Consider the following 22538-nt stretch of genomic DNA (forward strand, 5'->3'; position numbering starts at 1 on the left):
GTGTGTGTGTGTGTGTGTGTGTGTGTGTGTGTGTGATCACTAAAATGTGAGGACAAACAATTTACATTTTTCTTTAGTTTGAGGAACAATGGTTACCTATTTTAAGTTGAAGTTGTTTCTTAGGTTATTGTTATAGAAATAATGGTAATTTATTACCAACTTCTGATGCTAAGAACTGTTTTCAAAATAAATAATGATTTTGTTGATTTTGATCTTCATAAGAAAAAAGCCATTTTTTAGTCTGAATATTAGAAAACATGCTTTCTGAGTTTAGTGAGCAGTGATCCTGTAACATTATTAATAAATCAGCAGAGCGTGGTAGTATATACTTGTATTTCTAGTGCTTGGGGGCTGGGATAAGAGGATTGCTGAGTTCAAAACCGACCTGGGGTATGTAGTACCAGACCAGGAAGGGCTTTGTAGCAAGACCCCATTTTAAACAACGAAAAAGGATAAGTATGCACACTTAAAGAACTTATTAGTGTTCAGGAAATGGGTAAATATTACAGCAACTTATTGTATTCTTTGTTTTCTTTTTTAGTGACATGGTTCTGTATTCACTAGTCTTGAAAAGCCCCTAATTGAAGCAAATTCTGATTCTTTGGGGTTCTGAGTTGTTAGGCTGACTTGTAGTTTTTGAACATGATTATTTCTTCTTTTTCTCAAAATTTACATATATTAATAATTTTTTATTAATTCTGGCTATTGGACAAAATGTTAGAATCTTTTTTGCTTATTTAAATTTTTGTGGGGTTTTTTTTTGGTAAGTAGAGTATAAGATTTCATGCTATCCTCTATCCTGACACATACTTCCAAGTGAATTTTGAAGATTGTCATTTCTAAATGAATTGTGACATGTTGATATATTAATGAAGTAATCAGTGATGTTTTTTAAGGAAAAAGATGACTACGTTGATTAGGAGTTATTTCTGTGTTATAAAAAGGCTCAGTACCTCTGTGCTGTAAGTTTGTGATTTGACTTTAAAAGTTTCACTATAATTCTTGCTTAATCATCTTGTTCATAAGTCTGATATGATCAGTGTAATGCCATTTATACATTCTAGATAAACAACAAAAATATTTTAAGAAATAATTTACACAATAATTGTGAACTAAGACTAGATCCATTAAACCTTTTATCTGCATATTTAGGAAAATAGACATTTCTTGAAATTGGTTTGTTTTCAATTTTTAAAGTGCATTTTTATTTTGTGTGTATGTTCACCATGCATGTGGAAATAAGAGGATAACTTTCAGGAGTCTCTCCTTTTACCATATGGATATTGGGGATTGTTCCATTTAGTGTTACTATTGCTTCCATAAAACACCATGACCAAAAGTAACTCAAGGAGGGAAGGGTTTATTTGGTATATACTTCCACATCACTGTTCATCACTGAAGGAGGAGCTGATGCAGAGGAGTACTGCTTACTGGCTTGCTCCCCATGACCTACCTGCTCAGCCTGATGTCTTATGGAACCCAAAACCACCAGCCTAGGGATGTCACCACTCATTATGGGCTGGGCTCTCTCCTACTGATTACTAATTGAGAAAATGCTCTACAGGTTTGCCTACAGCCTAATCTTATGGAGGCATTTTCTTAATTGAGGTTCCCTTTCTCATATGACTTAACCTGTGTTAAGTTAACATAAAACTATCCAGCATGGGATCAAACTGAAGTTGTCAGGCTAGATAGGAGGGACCTTTACTTGCTGAGCCATCATGTTGGCTCTTAATAGCTTTTTTAATGTAATGCTTTCTTTGATTATTGATATTATATTATTTTATTTCTAGGTTGCTGCTAACACCCCAAGTATGTACTCTCAGGAACTATTCCAACTCTCTCAGTATCTACAGGTAAAAGTCAATCTTGAGAATTCTTAGTCTTTAAAAGTAACTTAGATTTTATTTTGTCAGATTGTAAATACAGAATAAAAGTATTGGCTGGAAACAAGCACACAGGAAATACCTTTTAAAGGAAGAGTGGAGGCTTAAAAACAGATCTCAAGAAGAAAAAGGAGTCTGGATTATTGAGTTTAGAAAAGATAAGCTTATGTGCAAGAGAAATTTTTCTTCCAGTGTAAGGAGATTCCAAAGTCCTTCTTTATTCATAGGTGGTTTTAAATAGAATTAAGCTTGTTATATTCCATATTCCGTTCAACTACTTTACCTGTATTGATATAGCTAGAGGAGCGGGCTGCTTGTTGTTCCGGCTAGCTTACACCCGAAATACACCCGAAAAAAATCACACAGAAATTATATTAATTAAATCACTGCCTGGCCCATTATCTCTAGCCTCTTTTTGGCTAACTCTTACATCTTGATTTAACCCATTTTTGTTAATCTGTATATTACCACGTGGCAGTGGCCTACCAGGGAAGATTTAGCATGTCTGATTTTGGCAGTTTCATGGCAGCCCTCCGTCTGTTCTTTTTTTTAGCATTTAGTTCTGTCTACTCTGCCCACCTAAGTGCTGCCCTATCAAAAAGCCAAGGCAGTTTCTTTATTTAACCATCGAAAGCAACACATAGACAGAACTTCCTACACTATATTGATTCATTTAATCTATGTAACAGTTTTTACTGCTATGTAAGGAATGTAGATATCTCATTCTTTGTTGTCTGAGGTTTCTGTCCTGCCTGGTTCCCGCAGTTGTTAAATCCCAAAGAAATCAATCACACAGAGGTCTACATTAATCATAAACTGGCCCATTAGCTCAGGCTTCTTACTAACTCTTATAACTTACATTAGCCCATTATTCTTATCTGTGTTAGCCACATGGCTCAATACCTTTTCAGCAACATAGTCACATCTTGCTTCTTCTGTGTCTGGACAGAACTGCAAAGGGAGCTTCCCTCTTCCCAGAATTCTCCTGTTCTCATTGACCCACCTCTACTTCCTGTCTGGTTGTCCCACCTATACTTCTTGCCTGGCTACTGGCCAATCGGCATTTATTTAAAACATAATTGACAGAATATAGACAATTGTCCCACACCACTTCTTGTTTTTCCATGTGGAGTAACTAAGGGGCAGGAAGATCTAAGACTTTACAGTGTCATACGCATTGTGATTTACTCCTAATCTGAGTGTAGTTTGGCAGTTAGACCCCAGAGTCCTCCCTATTTGAACTGTATTTCTGGATCCAGAGCATCTACTTGGAATGGCCTCCTGGAGCTCTTAATCCTTTATTTAAAAAGACACACAACTCTAAAAGCAAAGAGGTGTTATTTTTTTTTTCTTCATTTATTTGGGCAGGATTATGGCTCTGGGTCAATAGAGGGATACAATGAGAGAGTATGGTTTAAAGGTAACTTTGGTTCAGAAGTTTAGGGATTGAAGTATTAATCTTGATCTTAGTTTTTCTGTTCAATTCTGTGACCTTTGATGGATAGTTTTATTTGTGAATTTGTCTTTAAAACTGTTGACCAGTGGCCCTGTACTTTTTGGGTTTTTTTTTTAAACATGTTTTTTTATTTATTATGTATACAACATTCTGTCTGTGTGTATGTCTGCAGGCCAGAAGAGGGCACCAGACCTAATTACAGATGGTTGTGAGCCACCATGTGGTTGCCGGGAATTGAACTCAGGACCTTTGGAAGAGCAGGCATTGCTCTTAACCACTGAGCCATCTCTCCAGCCCCTAATTTTTGGTTTTTTTAAGGCCATGTGCATCTGTGGAAAAGTACAGAAATAACCAACACATTAATTAGGTCTTATTTTCCACCAAGCACCGTGTACTGCCATATAGAAAACGATTGTACACATACGCATATCCATGAAGTAGTTAAGAGCATGGGCTTTTCTAGCCAGAATTGATCAAGCTTAACTAGATTTAAACCCTGGTTTTAACATCTCATCTCCTAAGAAAGTTTATTTGTTTGTTTTTTGAGACATGGTTTCTTTGTGTTGCCCTGGCTGCTCTGAGACTTGATTTGTAGACCAGGCTGAACTCATGGAAATCTTCCTGCCTCTGCCTCCATAGTGCTGGGATTAAAGATGTGCTCTACCACCACCCAGCTTCCTAAGAAAGCCTTTGGACCTCATTTTCCTTCTGTGGGCAGTTGATAAGTAGAACCACCTCTCCACATTATGAAGGATATATGAATTAATATAATTAAAACACTTGGAATAGTGCCCACAATGTAAAATATATGATGTGAATGTCGTTGGTCATTTTCATTCAATGAGAAGATGTATTCGTTTTTGTAGGTCTCTCTTGAGAATGTTAAGATTAATTCATATTTCATTTCTGACATGAGAAATAACTGTTCATATAAATTAAATAATTGGCCTGGTTCTGTGTAGTGTGGTTGCTGATCATCATGAATGAGACTCTTATACTTCTCATTCGGTCCCATCTTTTCTCTCAGATCTCTGAACATCCATTTATATGTACTAACTCTTTGGAAGGAATTGTCCCACCTCCTCTTTTTCTTCTTGCATAATCTTTACTGAATTGTGAAACTCTAATGTAAACTGTGAAGCCTTAAATAAAAGTTGAAATAGGTGCATTTCATACCTTAGATCTAAAAGACTATTTTAGGAGAGCTACATTTGTTGGAGTTTGGTTCAGAATTAAGAAACTAATGGAAATTAATTTTTTTTAAGAGCTAGAATGACATCTAGTGGAGGTAGTATCTAAAGCTTTGGTTGGTTGGTGGCTTTGTTTATAGTAAAACAATTTGTATCTGTTACTTCCTGGATAATGTTTCAGGAGCTTAAAATAAAGCATGGTAAATAGCCATTTTAATGTGGATTATGAGGTGATGGGTTTTTTTTGTCAGATTCCTTAGTCTACATTAAAACAACGGACTTCTGAGTCTACATTAGTCCCTAGTCGTTGTTTATCAAGGATGTGGAGAGCAATAAATTAATGTTTAAGACTTATGCTATAGTTGAAGTATATACTTCTCCTCGAGGTGGCTCAAAGATAGAACGCTTGTAAGTGTTTTTTGAGTATTACAAGAATGGCAGAAGATGAAGTTGTGCCAAAGCCACAGCTCAGTAATGTGGCCGTTCACCATCACAGGTTGGGCAGGGATGCTGTTAGCAGCTATCACACGTTAACTACAGAGTAGTCTTGCTCTTTGTTCTTTCACCATATTCATGTGTTCCTTTGACCCCTTAATTACATCAAGCTAATATTTAGTGAAATCTTACTTTTTGAATATTAATTACCTAATGACATAATCAGGGAGAGAATTAGAGTACCTGAAAATGCCATAAGCATTTAAAAGTATGTGCATGTATTTACATAACATTTTAGAAAGGAAAGCTAAACGCTGTTACTATTTTAGATGCCATGCTGTAGAGTTGTTATCAAGTATCTTTGATGCCTTAGTTTGAAATTCATTTGTTCGAAGATATATTTATATGTATTTATGAAATATAAGCAGAAACATAAGCATTTTTTAAGTTTTTCTAATCTGCATTTTGAAACTTACTCTTTTAGTAAATTACTAATAAAAAGAAAACAGAAATGAGTAACTTGTTTTCCATCTGGGGCAAAGTCTATTATATCTGTACTTGCAGTCCCGTAGATGGGATAAAATAATGAACTACATCCAGAGTGCAATCTGAGAATATATTCAAATTATATCGAGTGTTTTTCTTCAGAAGTATCATGTTGCTGACTGAGTTCTTAGCATTTCTTTTGTGATTTATGGTAGGAGGCCTTACATCGGGAACAGATGTTGGAACAGAAGTTAGCCACACTTCAGCGGCTATTAGCCATCACTCAAGAAGCTTCAGATACCAGTTGGCAGGTACTCCATTTACTTTAGATTCTAGAATCCATTTAAACAGTTTAATAGTTGTTTTAATGTGTTGAATGAATTAAAATTAGATTTTAGGCAAATAAAAATGTTATTCCTTTAACTAAAGAACAAATGTTGAAACAGCATTTTGTAGCAGATTTTGATTGATTTTTCAATTTTGTTTCTTTTCTAGGCAATAGAATCTATTATACTTGCCTTTTTTGTTCCTGCGGGTTTTTATTTGTATCTGATTTTTTTCCAACAGGCTTTAATAGATGAAGATAGACTCTTATCACGGTTAGAAGTTATGGGAAACCAATTGCAGGCATGCTCCAAAGTATGTATTTAATTTCAGGTATATATGAAAGAACACGGTTCTGTAGTTTCATTTTTTCTATCTGAGTGTGTGCTAAGCCCTTTATATAATCCCACAATTGCTTTATATCTTTGTCATGAAAAGAATCCACGCATACCTATAAGTAGGAAGAATTCTGTAATACACGCCTGTGGCCAGTTCTAATTACTTTTCTATTGCAGTTGATATTTATTGAAGAGGTTATTTGCCTTTTGAACTGTGATTCAGTCTATACTGTTATTAATTTTTTTTGTTTTAGTTCTTTCTCTAGGCATAAAAATAATAGATATTTGGTCTGGGTTAGATTTCTTCTCCTCCTCCTCCTCTTCCTCCTCCTCCTCCTCCTCCTCCTCCTCCTCCTCCTTCTTCCTTTTTTGCCAACAACACTTCATGGATGGTATTGTTCTTTAGTTAAAGAACATAATGACTAAATGGCTTTCTTTTTAGAATTTTGTCATTGGTGATTCTTCACTATGTCCATTATTTTATGAAAGATTTTTAACATAATGATATAATTCTATCATTCCTTCATTTACTTAGCTGGATTACTTCTTCAAAGATAATTATTCCCTCATGAATTATTTTGTTACCCCAAAGTACATTTTATACAGAAAAAATAGAATGAGACCCACCCCTATTATTTACTAGATAAAAAGAATAAATTGATTTTCCTTTTATCCACCAGTGAATGACAATGAAGTACTTTCTCCCTGCTCAGATTTAAGTATATTTGGTGTGTTTCAGTCTATACTAGTATTTAGCTTTGTTGATTATCAAATTATCCAGAGTTTTGTATGAGTAAACCTCTTAAGGCTGTCTCTCTGGATAAAGCTGGCTTGGACAGCGTCCTGTGGCTGCACTAGACAGAACGCTCCATGCTCACCTTACACCTTTCTTGTTTGGACCTGGAGTCTTCCTTTTTCCTCAGGATGCTCTTACTCTTTTATCTTAGCCATTGTTCTAAAATGTTTGGTGCTTTTGATAGCCATGATTTTTGTTCACAGATGGAAATATGATGACAGAACATGAGTAATTAATCTTAATATTTGAGAGAAATTATTGACTTTAACTCTTTCCTATTGGAATTAGTATAATTTCTTGCCGCGGACTGACTCTCTTGGAGATCGAAGACCGAGGGAGAACAGGGGTGAAGGCTTAGGAGAACCCAGGATTCAGCGAATGACAGACAGACACAACTCTAATGAGATTTGAATCTGCTGCAACTTTACTAAAATTCAAGCATCACTTTTAAGAGATTACAGAAGGAAGTTAGCAGACATAAAAGTTTCCATAGAAAAATGATTATAGACAATTGATTCTTCTCAGCAAGTCTTGTGGTCAGGGCCAGGTGGGCAGAGCTTTTCTTTGAAATTCGTCTCACACCACTAACTAACTGTGCTTTTTCATGGCCCTAAATCATATCTGTCCTCAAGGTAGCCAAGGTAACCCAAACACCATTCTTCAGGGTTCCACCCCCCAGGTTTGCTCCAATATTGAATGGCTGGCTTTATGTTATCAAGAATATCTTTCCTTTTTTTCCTATCTAAAATGTACCAGGGGTTTCTCATTCTGGCTAGCCTCTCCATAAATGGTAACTCATGCCATTCCATACATTTTCCTTCATAATTTGTCCTTCTTCTACCAAATATCCTATCATGAACTCTTTCTGTTCTAGGGTATCTGTAAATTCCCCCAGAGAGTGAGCCAGAGTCTTAATCATAACATTAATGGCCTGAATCAAGGGAGGGGACTGATGCATCAATTCCTCCGTATTCTAGGAGCCGTTGGGAATGTTTTCTGGTTCCTTGAACAGACTAAGTTTTTGTCAAGAGAAAAATAGAACAGAAGAAAGGATAGCAGAGTCAATGCAAGAACCCATTGCCAGGAACAAAGTGAACGAGGTCCTTGAGGCTAATCAGGCACCTCAACTCGAGCAGACTGCCAGGGAACCGCTGGGGGCCAAGCTCCAAGAAGCACGAGCCCCTCATTTTGAGACGGCCACCACCTGAAAGGCATTTTGTCACACAGGCGAGACAACCGTGGATGTGGCAATTTCTAAGGGCATAATTTACTGATACAACTTTAAAATTCAGATTCAGTTAATAGCAGGCTAACATTTGTTTTGGGGGAGTACCTTAACATATAATTTAGAATATCATAATGTGCTTATTTCTTTCAAAGCATACGTAGTTTTCAAAGAAAAGTAACTTAGGTGTAATATAATTGTCTTTTGTTGTAGAATCAAACGGAAGATAGTTTACGGAAGGAACTCATAGCACTGCAGGAGGATAAACACAACTATGAGACAACAGCCAAAGAGTCCCTGAGGCGGGTTCTTCAGGAGAAAATCGAAGTGGTCAGAAAACTTTCAGAAGTTGAGGTATTTCATTTTTATTGTTATTGGTTTTAAAGATTTATTTTTAAAATTATGTGTCTATATGTAGTATACGCGTGGGTGTGTTTGTGTGTGCGAGTGAAGTTGTCTGCAGAAGTCCGAGTCTTAGCTCCATTGGACCTATTATCGGCATATATTATAGGCAGTTTTGAGACATCTGAGATGTATGCTGGTAACTGAACTATGTACCTCTGCTTAGTTTAGAATTTGCTGTTAGAGCAGGCTGGCCCCAAACTCACAGAACTGCACCCACTTTTGTCTCCCTAGTGATTGAATTAAAGATGTAGACACTGTGTCTTATAAATGTGCTGTTTTTTAGTGGAGGATGGTCTCGAGAACTTTACTACTTTACCCTTCCTCCAGACCCTTTAATACAGTTCCTCATAAAATTATTTTCATTGCTACTTCATAACTGTAATTTCACTACTATTATGAATCACAATGTAAATAAATTTCTTTGTTTTCCTATGGTCTTAGGTGACCCCTCTCCCAAAGATCATGACCCAGAAGTTGAGAACCACAGCTCTAGAATAACTTTATATCTTGTGCTTTGCGAGTTTTATGACGGATATCTTCTAGGTCCTAGGAACAATCAAAATGTGATTTTTGGGACTGAGGGTTTAGCTCAGTGTGCATGTTCTTAGCATGTGTGAGGACCTAGATAGTTTGTATTATGGTCTCATTCTATTGTATGGGCTTTATGTTCATTGTTGCTTGATTAATTGACATACAAGTAAAGTTTCAAGCTATATTGCTGTTTTCGCATTAGATGAATTGCTATGTGGTATTAAAGTTACTTTAAGGATTGCCGGCTTAGAGGTGATATGATAAAGTATACTTTTAATCTTAGCACTTGGGAATCTGAGGCAGATTATTTCAGGCTAGCCTGGACTCCATAGTGAATTTGAAGTCAGCCTGAGTAACATAGTCTTGTTTCAAAAACAAATAGAAAAGGAGTTAGTGATTTTAAAATATTTTCAAGGCTCAAAGTCATACTGGTTGACCCTTTTAAAGTATACGTAATAGGTAGCTAGTTCTGCCCCATTTCCCAACATTAAAAAAAAATTTTTAGTAGTGTTTTAGTATACATGTTCCTGAAATAAACTGAAATTATTTTGTCTTTTAATTCAGTTTTATACAAGGTTAGTCCAAATGTTGATAGTCCAAGCTATACTTTTTATAAGTTGAATTAATGATAAAATTTAAATGAGTATCCATTTATTCTAAATTAATTGTATGTGAACTTGAATTGCAGAGAAGTCTGAGTAATACTGAAGATGAATGTACCCACTTAAAAGAAATGAATGAACGGACTCAGGAAGAATTAAGAGAGTTAGCCAATAAATATAATGGAGCGGTTAATGAAATTAAAGATTTATCTGATAAATTAAAGGTATGTATATTAGTTGCTTTTCTACTGCTGTGTTAAAACACCATACCCAAGACATCTTATAGAAGGAAAGGTTTATTTGGGCTTAAGGTTCCAGAAATTAAGACTCTATCAGCATCATGAAGAGGAAGCATGGCAACAAGCAGTTATGGTGACTGGAGCTAGAAGCTGAGAGCTCCCTGGGACTGGCTTGAGGATTGTGAAACCACAAAGCCTATCTTCTGTGGCATACTTCCTCAAGCCATACTTCCTAAACCTACCCAAACAGCATTACCATCTGGGGACCAAGTATTCAGACATATGAGCCTATGAGGGACATTCTTATTCAAACCATCACATTTTGTTTTTACTCTACCTGAAAGCATGTTAAACTAATAGTCTCTAAAACAGCTTAAAAGTTTATGCATCACTCACTAATTGTTAATGTAAAATTTGGTAAAACTGAAACGTTGAGATTGACAGTGAAAATAGAAAATATATTCTGTTTCGTCTACCCTCCATTGCTGTTGAGAATTGAAAGCCTTTAAAACAGACATACTTCCTGTAGATGGAAATAGAGTCAGTGCTTCACAATAGTCATCTTTCGGTGTTTGCTTCCCCACCACATGGACTAAGATTGGATGGTATAGAAAAGAACAGCATCTTCTAATATACACTTGGAACTAGATGAGAATCATCTATTCTCATATGATGCAAATTGGCAAGATGATGCAGAGTGTAGGCATTTGTCCTGTGTAATTGGAAATTGTGAAATTTCTGTCCTGCACTTATTCAGTCTCAAAGAAACACAGAGAGGCTTATAACAATTATAAGCTGTTTGGCCTATTAGCTCAGGCTTATTACTAACTAACTCTTACAACTTAAATTAACCCATAATTCTTATCTTGTTAGCCACATGGCTTGGTACCTTTTATCAGTGAGGCATTCTCATCTTGCTTTTTCTGTGTCTGGCTGGTGACTAACTCAGCCTTTCCTCTTCCCAGAATTCTTAGTCTGGTTGTCCCGCCTGTTCTTCCTGCCTGGGTAGTGGTCAGTCAGCATTTTCTTAAACTGATATGAGTTTAATAAATCTTTACAGAGTACAAGAACATTTCCTACAGCAGTCATACAAGTTTTAAGAGCTAAGTTTGGTCATAGAACCCATGGTGGAAGTACAGAAAGTCCCCAAAGTTGTCCTCTGATCTCCATGTGAGGGCCATGGCACCCATGCCCCAGAACTTAGTCTTGTAATATACATACATGTAAACAGAAAGATATGTAGGCAGACACACACATGCAAATAATAGTGATAAAATATTATTTCATTATTAATAATAAATTATTGATTGCTTTATTAATAATAATAATAAATTTTAAAGTGGTAGTCAAGGGCCAAAATGAGATACATGCAGTAATAGTAAATTATAAAAAGAGAGAGTCATAGCTAGAGTAAGAATAAGGTGTCTCATAGGGTAAAGTCATACAAGCCTGTTCTTTCTTGGGATCCCATATAAAGGTGAAAGAAATTGACACCACAGAATTGTGCTATGATCTCCATGTGCACCTACCCATGCATCATATATGCATATGTACATATAGTAATAATAAAGTTTTTAAAAAAGAATTAACAAAATCTAATATAGTCTGATACTTTTTAAAACCTACTCATTTTTAGGGCCTCTCAAAGTTAGGGACCAGTTGTTCAGTGCTGCAACAAACTCAAAGGAAGCTTGGAATAATTTGTTTGAGCCCTGGTTGTCCTTCAGGTGTGCTCTTGATTCTGTTTCAGCTGCTATTCCGTCTGGGACATTTGGAATAAAGAAATCAGACCATAAAATAATGTCTAGTTGGTCCTTCAAAGTCTTGTGACCACATTGCTGAAAATCCATCTTAGTGTAATTTATATCTGTTGGTGGGTCATGAAACTAGAAGGAGGTCCAGAGGGAAGGAAAAGATGGTGGGGTTGGAGAGAGGAGCGGGTAATAGAACGCACATCATATGAAAGCAGAAAGGGAACTGTTTGGAATGAGGAAAGGAAAGAGCCAGAGAGGCTGGAGTCATTGAGAGGGCAGTGCAAATGAGGGTAAATGTCTAGACACATGTATGGAGAGTACCACAGTAAAACACAGTCCTTTGTGATATTAACTTAAAAATCAATTCAAACAAGAGAAAAATGACCTGGCCTCAGTTGAGTGTGTACAAGATAGGTATTTGTCAGACAGGCCAAGCATCACTTGTGGTGGTTCTCAGGGAGATCTTGTCAAGAGAAGCGTGTTTAAGGGTTTGCGCCATCATCTTTTTAGCCAAACATAAATAAATTTTAAATTGATATAACATTTTAGAATGTACAAACAAGTTGTAATAATAGTAAATTTGGGTTGTATATTTCCCATTTAAAAAACATGGAGGATTTGACTTTGACTCCTTATCTGTGTGTTTATCTTTGTGAGTGCTTGTTTGCTCCTAAGTTCTTCCCTTCTCAGTGCCATGTCAGTTTTGACTTACATCTCTGTCTTTATTTGTTTTAGAAAATCAGCTTTATAAATATATTCTCTAATTCTGAATAGATTCCTTAGAAGTATAAATGAATGAAGTCAGTCCTGGCCTTAGGCTGCTTAAAGCAAGGTGAGGTTTTATGAAATGACTGAAGAGCCCTACTCAACAGGTAGCAGAGGGAAAGCAGGAGGAAATCCAACAGAAGGGACAAGCTGAGAAGAAAGAATTACAGAATAAAATAGATGAAATGGAAGAAAAAGAACAGGAGCTCCAGGCAAAAATAGAAGCTTTGCAAGCCGATAATGATTTCACCAATGAAAGGCTAACAGCTTTACAAGGTAAGCTAGCTGATACAGAAATTGGTTTTATTTGATTTTTGTTCTCTTTGTCTGTGAAATATCTTTTTCTTGGACTGTTTTTTACAGTACGGTTAGAACATCTGCAGGAGAAAACTCTTAAAGAATGCAGCAGCTTAGGTAGGTGTCACCTTATTTAAAGACGTTCTCACTAAGCTTTTGTTTGTTCACATCCTTGACCTCTCACATCCTTTACTTCTCACATTTGATAGTTTACATGTCAAGAACCAAAGGATACTTTCAGAAAATCTCCTTTTAAAATGTTCATGATTGCCACCAGAGGGCACACCATTGTGTAGTCCTGCAGACAGTGAGGGTCCTGCCACCAGAGGGCACCATTGTGTAGTCCTGCAGACAGTGAGGGTCCTGCCTCTGAGGTGGTCTTAGGAACCTCTTTCTTTTGAGGTTCTTTGGAAGGTCCCCAAGCCTGAATTAGTAAAGAATGGCACTTGAACTCTTCTGAATATAGTGTTCTATACAGAATCAGTGTGAGTAGGAATAGGAAATGCCATAGTTACATTGAAGCCAGTTTTAAAATTAATGCTTTGTTTGATCAGGCAATGATATCCTGTCTTAATCCTAGGGATACAAGTTGATGACTTCTTACCTAAAATAAATGGGAGCACAGAAAAAGGTAGCGTAAAAAAACTTTTTTTTGTGATATCCTTTTACCATTTAAGCAGGACGGAGAGCTAAATGCCTAACGATTTTGGTGCTTGGAATAAACACATTTATAACTGTGTACTTATCACAGTTTTGTCTTTTAAACTCCAGATTCTCTTTATAGACTAAGACACAAGATGTGATCTGTTCTTAGATATCCCTTGTTGTGTGGAAATTGCAATGACTTAGATAAGAAAATGGTTTTCATTGTTGTGGCTTGTTTGATATGGCTCTTCCCTTCCAAAGAGCTCTATTACTGTTCTGGTTCATTGTGCTTAGCTTCCAGGTCTCCATTGTGGTGTGCAAACTTAGTTAATGTCCATGAACATGTGGATTCGAGATAGGGTTCCTTTCTGTATCTTTGGCTTTCTTGAACTCACCTTTTAGATTAGGCTGGCCTCAAACTCACAGCAATCCGCCTGCCTCTGCCTTTTGAGTCCTGGGATTAAAGAGTGTGCCACCATGCCAACGGAAATGACTTTACCCCTCTGTTTTATTGATCAGAGAATGAGATTAGGCATCTTTCTACTCAGAAATTTTTTTGGTAGTTTCTGGTTCTTTCATTCATGTTTTTCTGGGTAGTAGGAGTTCTCCGTTGACAACAGCCTGCAGCCACTGCGTTAGTTTTCCTGTTGTTCTTCCCTTTTCTTCTTTATGCAGTCTTGCTGTGTCCCTTGGCTGTCCTGGAGCTGTCTAAATAAGTCAGGCTGGCAGTGAACAGTGCTGTCTGCCATCAGCCACCATGCACAGCACATGGGACAGCACATAGGACATAGCTTTTAGGTCACTAGCTTTTGTAATTCTGAAGTCTTCAGATCCCCATTGACTGGCCTCTCACCCCTTTCCTCTAAGATTGACTGAGTACGAACTCCAAGTGTGTGTTTCACCTTAACTATGGACAGTTGGAGTAGTAAAGGAATGGAGTTATTTTCAGTGCGTACTGATGTGCTATCTCGTTTTAATATGAAGAAGTTAGTAGAAGATGTCAAGGTCAGAAATAGGATTTGTAGCCAGGTGGTGGTGGCGCACGCCTTTAATCCCAGCACTCTGGAGGCAGAGGCGGGAGGATCGCTGTGAGTTTGGCGCCAGCCTGGTCTACAGAGTGAGTTTCGGGATAGGCTCTAAAGCTACAGAGAAACCTGGTCTTGGAAAAAGGCAAGGAAAAAGAAAAGAAAAAAGAAATAGAATTTGTAACGAAACTGTTTTCCACATATCATGGTATATCTTTATCATTCATAGCAAGAGGTCAAAGTTAAGAAGGAGTTTCTTTTGACATGTTAAATTAAAAAAAAAAATGGGTGAACTGAAGATTTAGCTTTAAGAGTTTTCCTATTTTATGCCTTGGATTCAATTCCATCATTATAAAAAGGAAAAAAGAGTTTCTTATAGTAACTGCCAAAGCAGGTCCAGAAAGTCATGTGTATGTGAACTGTACAGTGAAGGTCTAATATTACATATATCATGCATGTTAGGATTCTCAAGAAAAAAATTATCAATTGCTATTTAACTATTCAATGTATTTTGTGAAATGCCTTAAGGTTTTCAGATTTGAGTTTTTGAGTTTGAGAAATTTTAGAAGTGTAGTTTGTGTTCATTTTAACAAGACTCTTAGTTGCTGTTCATTAAAAGGGTTTAGCAAATTTTTGTTGAGTTAATCTTTGTCTTCTAAGTATTCATTTTCCTTAAATGATTTTATGATTTCCATTATTATTTTGCCTGTCTTTTCCTTTCTGCTTATATACTTTTTAATTAAATCCATATTTTCTTGAATATGTGTCAAGTGTTACATTAATGCAAGCTGTGAACTTTCATTTTTTTCAGTTAAGAATCTTTATATACATAAAAAACATCTTTTAACAAAAGTTATCAAATTACTGTGTAAATTTTTTGCCAGAAAATTTAGACCAGTAAACTGCTTTCCTATTAGCAAATAACCAGACTCCTTAATTTAATATTCAAATAAAATATTTTGTATTGTTATGGAGAACTCCTTGCTATAGTTATTTTTCCATTGTTAAAACATTTGGGCCTTTGTTGACAATAAGTTAAGTAGCATAAGAATAACTAGTAGGACATTTTGACAGTAAGTTCTATGTTTATCTTATGCCACATTTTATTGTGGAATGGACTTTGTAATAACATAATTTACATTTTCAAACATTGCAAAGTTCTTAGCCATGGTTTTTATGAATTAAGTTAACATCACCCTTGAAATAGAAGAGAAAATACTAAGTATAGGTGCAAAAGAAAATGTCAGCAGTGTCTAGAGATGTTGTGGTTTATTCTTCTCCCAATGAACTCTTTTTGAAGTGATTTAACTTTTTTACAAGCAGATTTCATACCAGAAGTTTTTGTTTCTTTTTAAAATAAGGATTATTTAAATATATGTTTGAGTATAGAATAGTGCTGTCTAGAAGTAATAGAACAGTTGTAAACTTTAAAATTTTTCTGCTAACTACAATAAAGTTTAAAAAGAAGCAAGTAAAAAATTTTAATACTAAATTTCATTTAACCAACAATATCAAAAATGTTATTTAAACATTTAGTCAGTATTTAAAGATTATTAGTGAAACATTTCACATTAATTTTCCTTAGTAGTTATTTGAAATCATGTATTTATTTTATGCCTGCCACATATTTCTGTTAGAATGAGCCACATTCGAATGACTTAGTGATATGTACAATTGCTGGCTACAGTAGCATAACTACAACATGAGTATATAGAAAACATAATCCACAAAAAGCTCATTTGTGTAAAAAATTTATTCAAATAGAATAGTTTTCTTTTTTATGTTTCCATGTTTTTTCCGTTTCTTTAACTTTAACCAATATCACAGAGACTAGTTTTCCTTTTAGTAAACATCTGATTTCTTTTGGATTGCAGTGATGATAATATGCTCTGTAGTCAACTTAATTTCTAAGGGCCTGAAATCAAGTAGTAAACTATTAAGTGTCATGTTTTATGTGGATGGTGACAGGGTTGTCTTATGCATGTGAAAGGTGCTTTTGTAGATATATATCTACACATTGATAGCAGACTTGAGCTAAGCCAGTCTACTAAATGTTTTCAGGATTGGGTTCAGATACTAAAAATAGAGTATATACGGTGCTGGGGAGATGACTCAGTGATTAAGAGCACTTACTGCTCTGCCAGAGGATTCAGGTTTGATTCCTAGAACCCACCTGGCAGGGGATCCAAAATCCTTTTCTGAACTTTTGGGTTCCTGCGTGGAAAACTAGAGTGCTTTTTAGGCTAGTGAGAAACAGTGAGTATTGTGTTGCAGTTACTGTGTGTTGCTGTTTAGGGACACCGTGGCCGCGAGGCAGCTCTAGAAGAAAGCACTTACGAGGCAGCTCTAGAAGAAAGCACTTAGTTGGGAGTTCACAGTTGCAAAGGATGAGTCTGTGTCGTCACAGTGGGAGGCGTGGCACAGGCATGGGGCTGGAGAAGTAGCAGAGAGCACACATCTGGTCTGCAAGTTATATGCCAAGAGAGCATGAGACAGGCTGGCTTGGGCTTTTGAAACCCTAAAACACCCCCGTGACACACCTCATCCAACAAGGCCACACCCCCTAATCTTTCCCAAACAGTTCCACTGAGGACCAGACATTCAAATATGGACTCTGTGGAGGCCATTCTCATTCACCACCTAGGGAAATTCCTGATTTTTAATAAGAATCACCAGAAATTGGTTAATATTGGCATGAATTTTGGTTTCAGATAAGTGTCATAAAGTCCTTTATGTATGTTCAAGTTTAGTTCCAAGTAAGTCTTTAAATTTTTTGATAAGCATATACAAAAGGTTATGACGTTCTTGTGCATGTTTGCCCTTTGCTCTTTCCCTCTCCACTGTTCTCCTCCTTTCCCAATGGTTCCTTTTGCTTTCATATCAAATAAATAAGTGGATTAAAGCTAGGTCATACGTAGGTCTATTTGTCTTTTTTCCCTCCCATTAAGGCTACTTCCTCACCCTACACATTCCCTTCCTGCTTTCATATCACATATGTTGTATATACATTTCAACCTAGATTTTACAGATGAAAGACACTTGCTATTTGTCTTTCTGAGTCTCGCTTATCTTGTTTAACATGCTGATCATCAGTTCTATCCATTCTCTTGCAGATGATCTAAGTTCATTCTTTATGACTGCATAAAACTAAAGCTCTGTCACATATATGAACTATATTTTCTTTACCTATCCAAACACATTTTCACACTTAACATGATATTGTATAGTTTGAGTTTTGAAAGTGTTATTATGGTTTAGAGTTTATATAAAACAACTTTTTCCTTGATATTTTCTAATCTACTGGGGTTTTCTGTTAGCTTGTTGATGAATTCTATTTGTTTAAATTACTTCTTTAATCCAAGATTTTTGTTGCAGTTAATTTTTAATTGTTTTCCACTTGGGGCTGTACTGTACTTGTTATTCATCTCTCTAAAAAGTTGTATTCATCTTTCTCCACGTTTTTATCTTTCGTGGACCCTTTGGGTACCGAGTAACTAGTTAAAGGAAAATGACAGGTTTGAAAGGTTAGGAAGGCAGTTAATTAAGAGATGTCAGGAGTCACTGTTACAACTGCGAGCATCTGCCTGCTCTACAAGACAAGACAGCGGAGAAGTGGGTTGGTTGAGGTGGAAAGGAGTAAGAGCTCATAGTGAGGGTGGTGCTCATTCCGGGCTTGAGTGCCTTTAGACCTACCTTCCTGGTAGTTACCACATTGGAGCACGGCCTTTTAACACCAGACCTTCTAGAATCTCTTGTGTAGCTTTGAAGACATGGGTATGTAACTGAAGAATGTTATCAAGATTTATTGGTTAGCCTTTGACCTTTGACTTAGTGAAGAAAAGGGCTGGAGTTCTTTAACTACTGTGTTAAATTCTAATTTTCTTCTTTTTAATTCTACTTTTTACAAAATGGATTATTTCTGATGTAAGCAAAATCATTTTTGAAGCTCTTATTTTCAACTGTGTAGAACATGATAATTGGGGTGGAGATGAACAATGTAATGTAATGTATGTATGGTATACATTAAGGTACTTAAGTGGGAAGTCATTTGTGAAAATGAATGTATAAATATATCTGTCTCATTAATTTCTTAGAAATGTAAAGAAATTATTGTACGGTAACCCCTTTCCAACTTTTTTTTTTTTTAAATAAGGCTCCTCATATCATAGTCCCAGGTCTCTTGAAAGTCACCTTGTAGCCCATGTGGTCTCAGACTCATGACGGTGCTCCTGCCTCATCCTCCTGGATATTGGAATCTTAGGCATATGTATCCATGCCTGGCTGATTTTATACATTCTTAAAGTTTAATTAAGACCAACAACTTTGAAGTGAGATTGTGAGAACATGAAATTAATTCAATAATAAAAACACAAAAATCACTTGAGTATTTACAAACCTGTTATAGAAAAAGGTACATATGAAAAGTGTTATGATTATTAAATATTATATATATTTTAAAGCAATATATTTGTTTTGATTGTTTTTTTTCAGCTCTTTGTATAAAAACTGCACCTTTAAAAGCTAGCCATTCAGAGTAAACTCATGATTATATAAATTACAACTTTCAGTTATTTAATTCCAAAGTATGTGTTAAAATATATTCAGGTTTATTGGTCCTTTTCAGTTACCTATGTTAAAATATTTCATTTTTTAAACCTTTGCTGTTGTTTATTTCAAGACAGCAACAAACCATATCCTTAAAGGTCTTTCTTTCTTTGTTAGAACACTTGCTTTCAGAGAGTGGCGGGGACTGCACTCTTATTCACCAGTTCCTAGAGTGCCAGAGTGAGTACAGAGTATTTCCACATTGATTTTAATGGAGTCAGGGGCTAAAATTAAGAAGTTAGAGGAAAAGCAAGGAAATGGATGTATTTGCTGGAACAGAAGTGTGCAAGTAGCTGTCTTCAGGCATCCGCAAACCTGTTTGTTTCTTTTGAGAAAAATATTCTTATTGCATTTCCTTCACATATGGAGTGGAGTATTTCATATTGGTGGTCCCTACACACACAGAGCATGAGAGAGAAACACATAAAACCACACAGGAAGGAATTTCAAACTTGCTAACTTAAAGTCACTCACTCATCAGGGAATAAAACAGACTGTCTGGGGTGTAAAGTACCTAAACTATCTTTCTGAAAGTGTTTATCTTTATATGTGTATTTGTTTGCTCTGCCTGTGTGTATGTCTGTGCACCACAAGTGTGCGGTGCTTTCAGAGGCCAGAGGACGGCTTCAGATCCTCTGAAACTAGAATTACAGAGAGTTGTCAGCTACCAACTGGGTGCTGGGAATCAAACCCAAGTCCTCTGCCAGAGCAGCCAGTGCTCTTAACTGCTGAACCATCTCTCCTGCTCACACCTAAACTTTCTATGTGGGTACTTGATGAAGAAATATTGATAATATGGCTTCTTTATTCAAGTTCTAGTTCTGTCACAGATTGAATTTTGAGATTCTTAAATACATTTCTCAGATTAAATGAAGCTATTTAAAGCCAAATAGCCTTTTGGAGCTCTGAGCTCCAAAGATGACCCTCAGTATAGAATGAGCTTTTTATTTTAGGGCATGGGTAGCAGTATGTTGTCTCACCCTCTGGTTTGACTGACCACTGTGCCCAAGTCCCATAAGGCTGTCTTTAGGAATATTTAAGGTAGGCTGGCTCTTGGTGATTTAGACCCCTCCTGAGTTCTAAACAAAATGTTGTGAATTCTTTTTATTTGAAATCCCTATATCACCTTAAATCTCTAATAGAACGTTAGAACGTTCACTTGGTGTTGTTAGTGATAGTAAATTTACCATATAGTCCAGGTCTTGTTTATGTGCATGCTCTTTTCAGTTAGGCAATTTCTCTCAGGTATTTTTCCTTTCCTTTCCCTCTAAAATAAATGGCTTCCCAGGTTTTGTTTTTTTATCCATATCTCATTTTGTAGTTCTCCATGCATATATGTTTGCCCCGTTCTTAATTCCAGGACCTCATGAGGTTATAAGGGCCACACCTTGAGAGAACCTACAGTTTTAGTGGGTCACAGTTTTAATTCCCAGGAGACATTTAGAAAAATATGTAATTGTGATGGAGGAAGGTCATTGGTTAATAAAGAAACTGCCTTGGCCCATTTGATAGGCCAGCTCTTAGGTGGGTGGAGTAGACAGAACAGAATGCTGGGAGGAAGTGAGGCAATCGCCATGCCTCTCCTCTCTGGGTCAGACGCGATGAAGCTCCAGCCCAAGAGGGACATACGCTAGAATCTTCCTGATAAGCCACCACCTCGTGGTGCTACACAGATTATTAGATATGGGTTAGTCAAGATGTGAGAGTTAGCCAAGAAGAGGCTAGATATAATGGGCCAAACAGTGTTTAAAAAATACTATTTGTGTGTTGTTATTGCGGGGCATAAGCTAGCCAGGTGGCCAGGAGCTCAGGAACGCAGCCCGCAGCTCCTTCTACTTAATTGCATTAATGCTTTTAGAAGAGCTGCTGGTTCTTTTTCCTCTCAGTTGTAGATCTCTAACAAAATTTAAAGCTATTTAAGGTAGTTTATTTAATAAATATAACATTTTTCCAATTTTCTTAATTTTGTGAACCAAAGACTTTTTTTTAATCTTCTGACCACTGCATCTCACTTATGTCAATTAGCACAGTGAGCTTTTAGGATTTGTATTTTGAGCCCAACAAATGAGAGGATGATCAAAAGAATGTTTTGTTGAGTTATAATTTTCAGAAGTCCTTATTTAGTTAGTAACAAGTAAAGATCACAGAATTTATTCTAATCATTTGCCTGTTTAAAAAAAAGGAAATGGAAAACCTTTCTCAATGTCTAATTTATATTACACACTTAATTTAAGGTAATATAAAGACTAACTATACTTTAGTATTTTAAATGAAGAAAACCTGCTTAGAGGGGCTGGAGAGATGGCTCAGGGGTTAAGAACACTGGCTGTTCTTTCAGAAGTCTTGAGTTCAATTTCCAGCAACCACATGGTGGCTCGCAATCTTCTCTAATGAGATCTGGTGCCCTCTCTGGGTGTGCAGGCAGAACACTGGATACATAGTAAATAAATAAATCTTTAAAAGAAAAAATGTCTTCCACTCAAAGGGATGGGAGAGAAAAAGATATGAATAGCTTTCTGACAGCGTCATTAAAGGCGTCATCATTGCTCTCTTACTCCGTCTTTCCACTGTCTTGGACTATGACCCCACCCGAAAAACTAATAAAAGCTTATGTTTTGGAGCAGTTTAATAAGTCTTCAGGTCTGAAGTTCTGGGACATGCATTGTCTGTACAGGTTCCTACATACACATATTTAATTAAATATACTTTAATATTGAAAAATCTGCTTAGAGTTTTATTATTATACTTTTGTGGGAAAATGAGCCAACAAGCATTACGAAAACAGAAGTTAGAGAAGTTACAGCAAATCTCCTCAATGAGAATATTAGCTAAGCAAGTGATGTTTGTGCAGACTGTGCTACTGCATGGGAAAATACTGCACCTGTGGTCCACAGAAGGAAAGTCAGACTGGAACCTGATTCTTGAGTAAAAAGGCAAAGGTCAGGAGACTAGACAAAACAAAGCACAAGGGCGTCTGTGTGTCCTAATCTGTCGAGGGTTTTGTGCAAATAGTGAAAGGTTCAACTCTGACTGGCTGAGAGGGGTATTTAGGACATGGTTCTGAATTCTCTGAATTTTAGGTAGCAATGGTTTGCTTTTGATGATTCCAGATGTTATCTTAAATTTTCCAAATTAATTTGACTCCTAAATATATGATTACTGGAACAAGGTTAAGTTACCTCTAGCCTTGTTTGTTGTTAGAAGGGTCATTATTTTTTGGCAAGCTGTCATTGTAGATACTAAGTTTAATGAGTATTACCACATGCAAGGAGACACAGATAAACTTATCAAGAAAGTTTTAGAGCAGTTTGGAATTATGTATTGACAGCCATACACAATTGTTTTTGCAGCTTTTAAATGGCTAGGCATCTTAAGTCGATTGGTCTCTCACCAAGTGTGTATTCAGCTACAGCAGGGCTTCAGATTTGTGTTTCCAGTCTTTTGAAAGCGAATGTTAATGCCTTGTCTTTATTGTTTACTGGTCTTATGGAGCATAAATCAGCATTTTAAAAACTATGAAGCACATGGTTTGCT

At 36.4% G+C, this 22538-nt stretch overlaps 1 protein-coding gene across 13 annotated transcripts in view; it reads left to right on the plus strand.

Moving 5' to 3' along the window:
- Slmap (sarcolemma associated protein) overlaps nt 1-22538 on the plus strand; it is a 143004-nt gene that overhangs the window by 79925 nt on the left and 40541 nt on the right. For 4 of the 13 annotated variants that reach the window (XM_026779647.1, XM_005348694.3, XM_026779654.1 and 1 more), the window contains exons 6-14: nt 1794-1856; nt 5669-5764; nt 6021-6092; nt 8350-8490; nt 9761-9898; nt 12540-12708; nt 12796-12846; nt 13310-13360; nt 19122-19184. In XM_026779647.1, coding sequence (XP_026635448.1) covers nt 1794-1856; nt 5669-5764; nt 6021-6092; nt 8350-8490; nt 9761-9898; nt 12540-12708; nt 12796-12846; nt 13310-13360; nt 19122-19184 — 844 coding nt within the window. The remainder of the gene's footprint in view (nt 1-1793; nt 1857-5668; nt 5765-6020; nt 6093-8349; nt 8491-9760; nt 9899-12539; nt 12709-12795; nt 12847-13309; nt 13361-19121; nt 19185-22538) is intronic. The other 9 variants (XM_013346890.2, XM_026779650.1, XM_026779655.1 and 6 more) reach the window with 7 other exon arrangements.

This window comes from Microtus ochrogaster, chromosome 6 (genome assembly GCF_000317375.1).
Source record: "Microtus ochrogaster isolate Prairie Vole_2 chromosome 6, MicOch1.0, whole genome shotgun sequence".
Taxonomy (NCBI): domain Eukaryota; kingdom Metazoa; phylum Chordata; class Mammalia; order Rodentia; family Cricetidae; genus Microtus; species Microtus ochrogaster.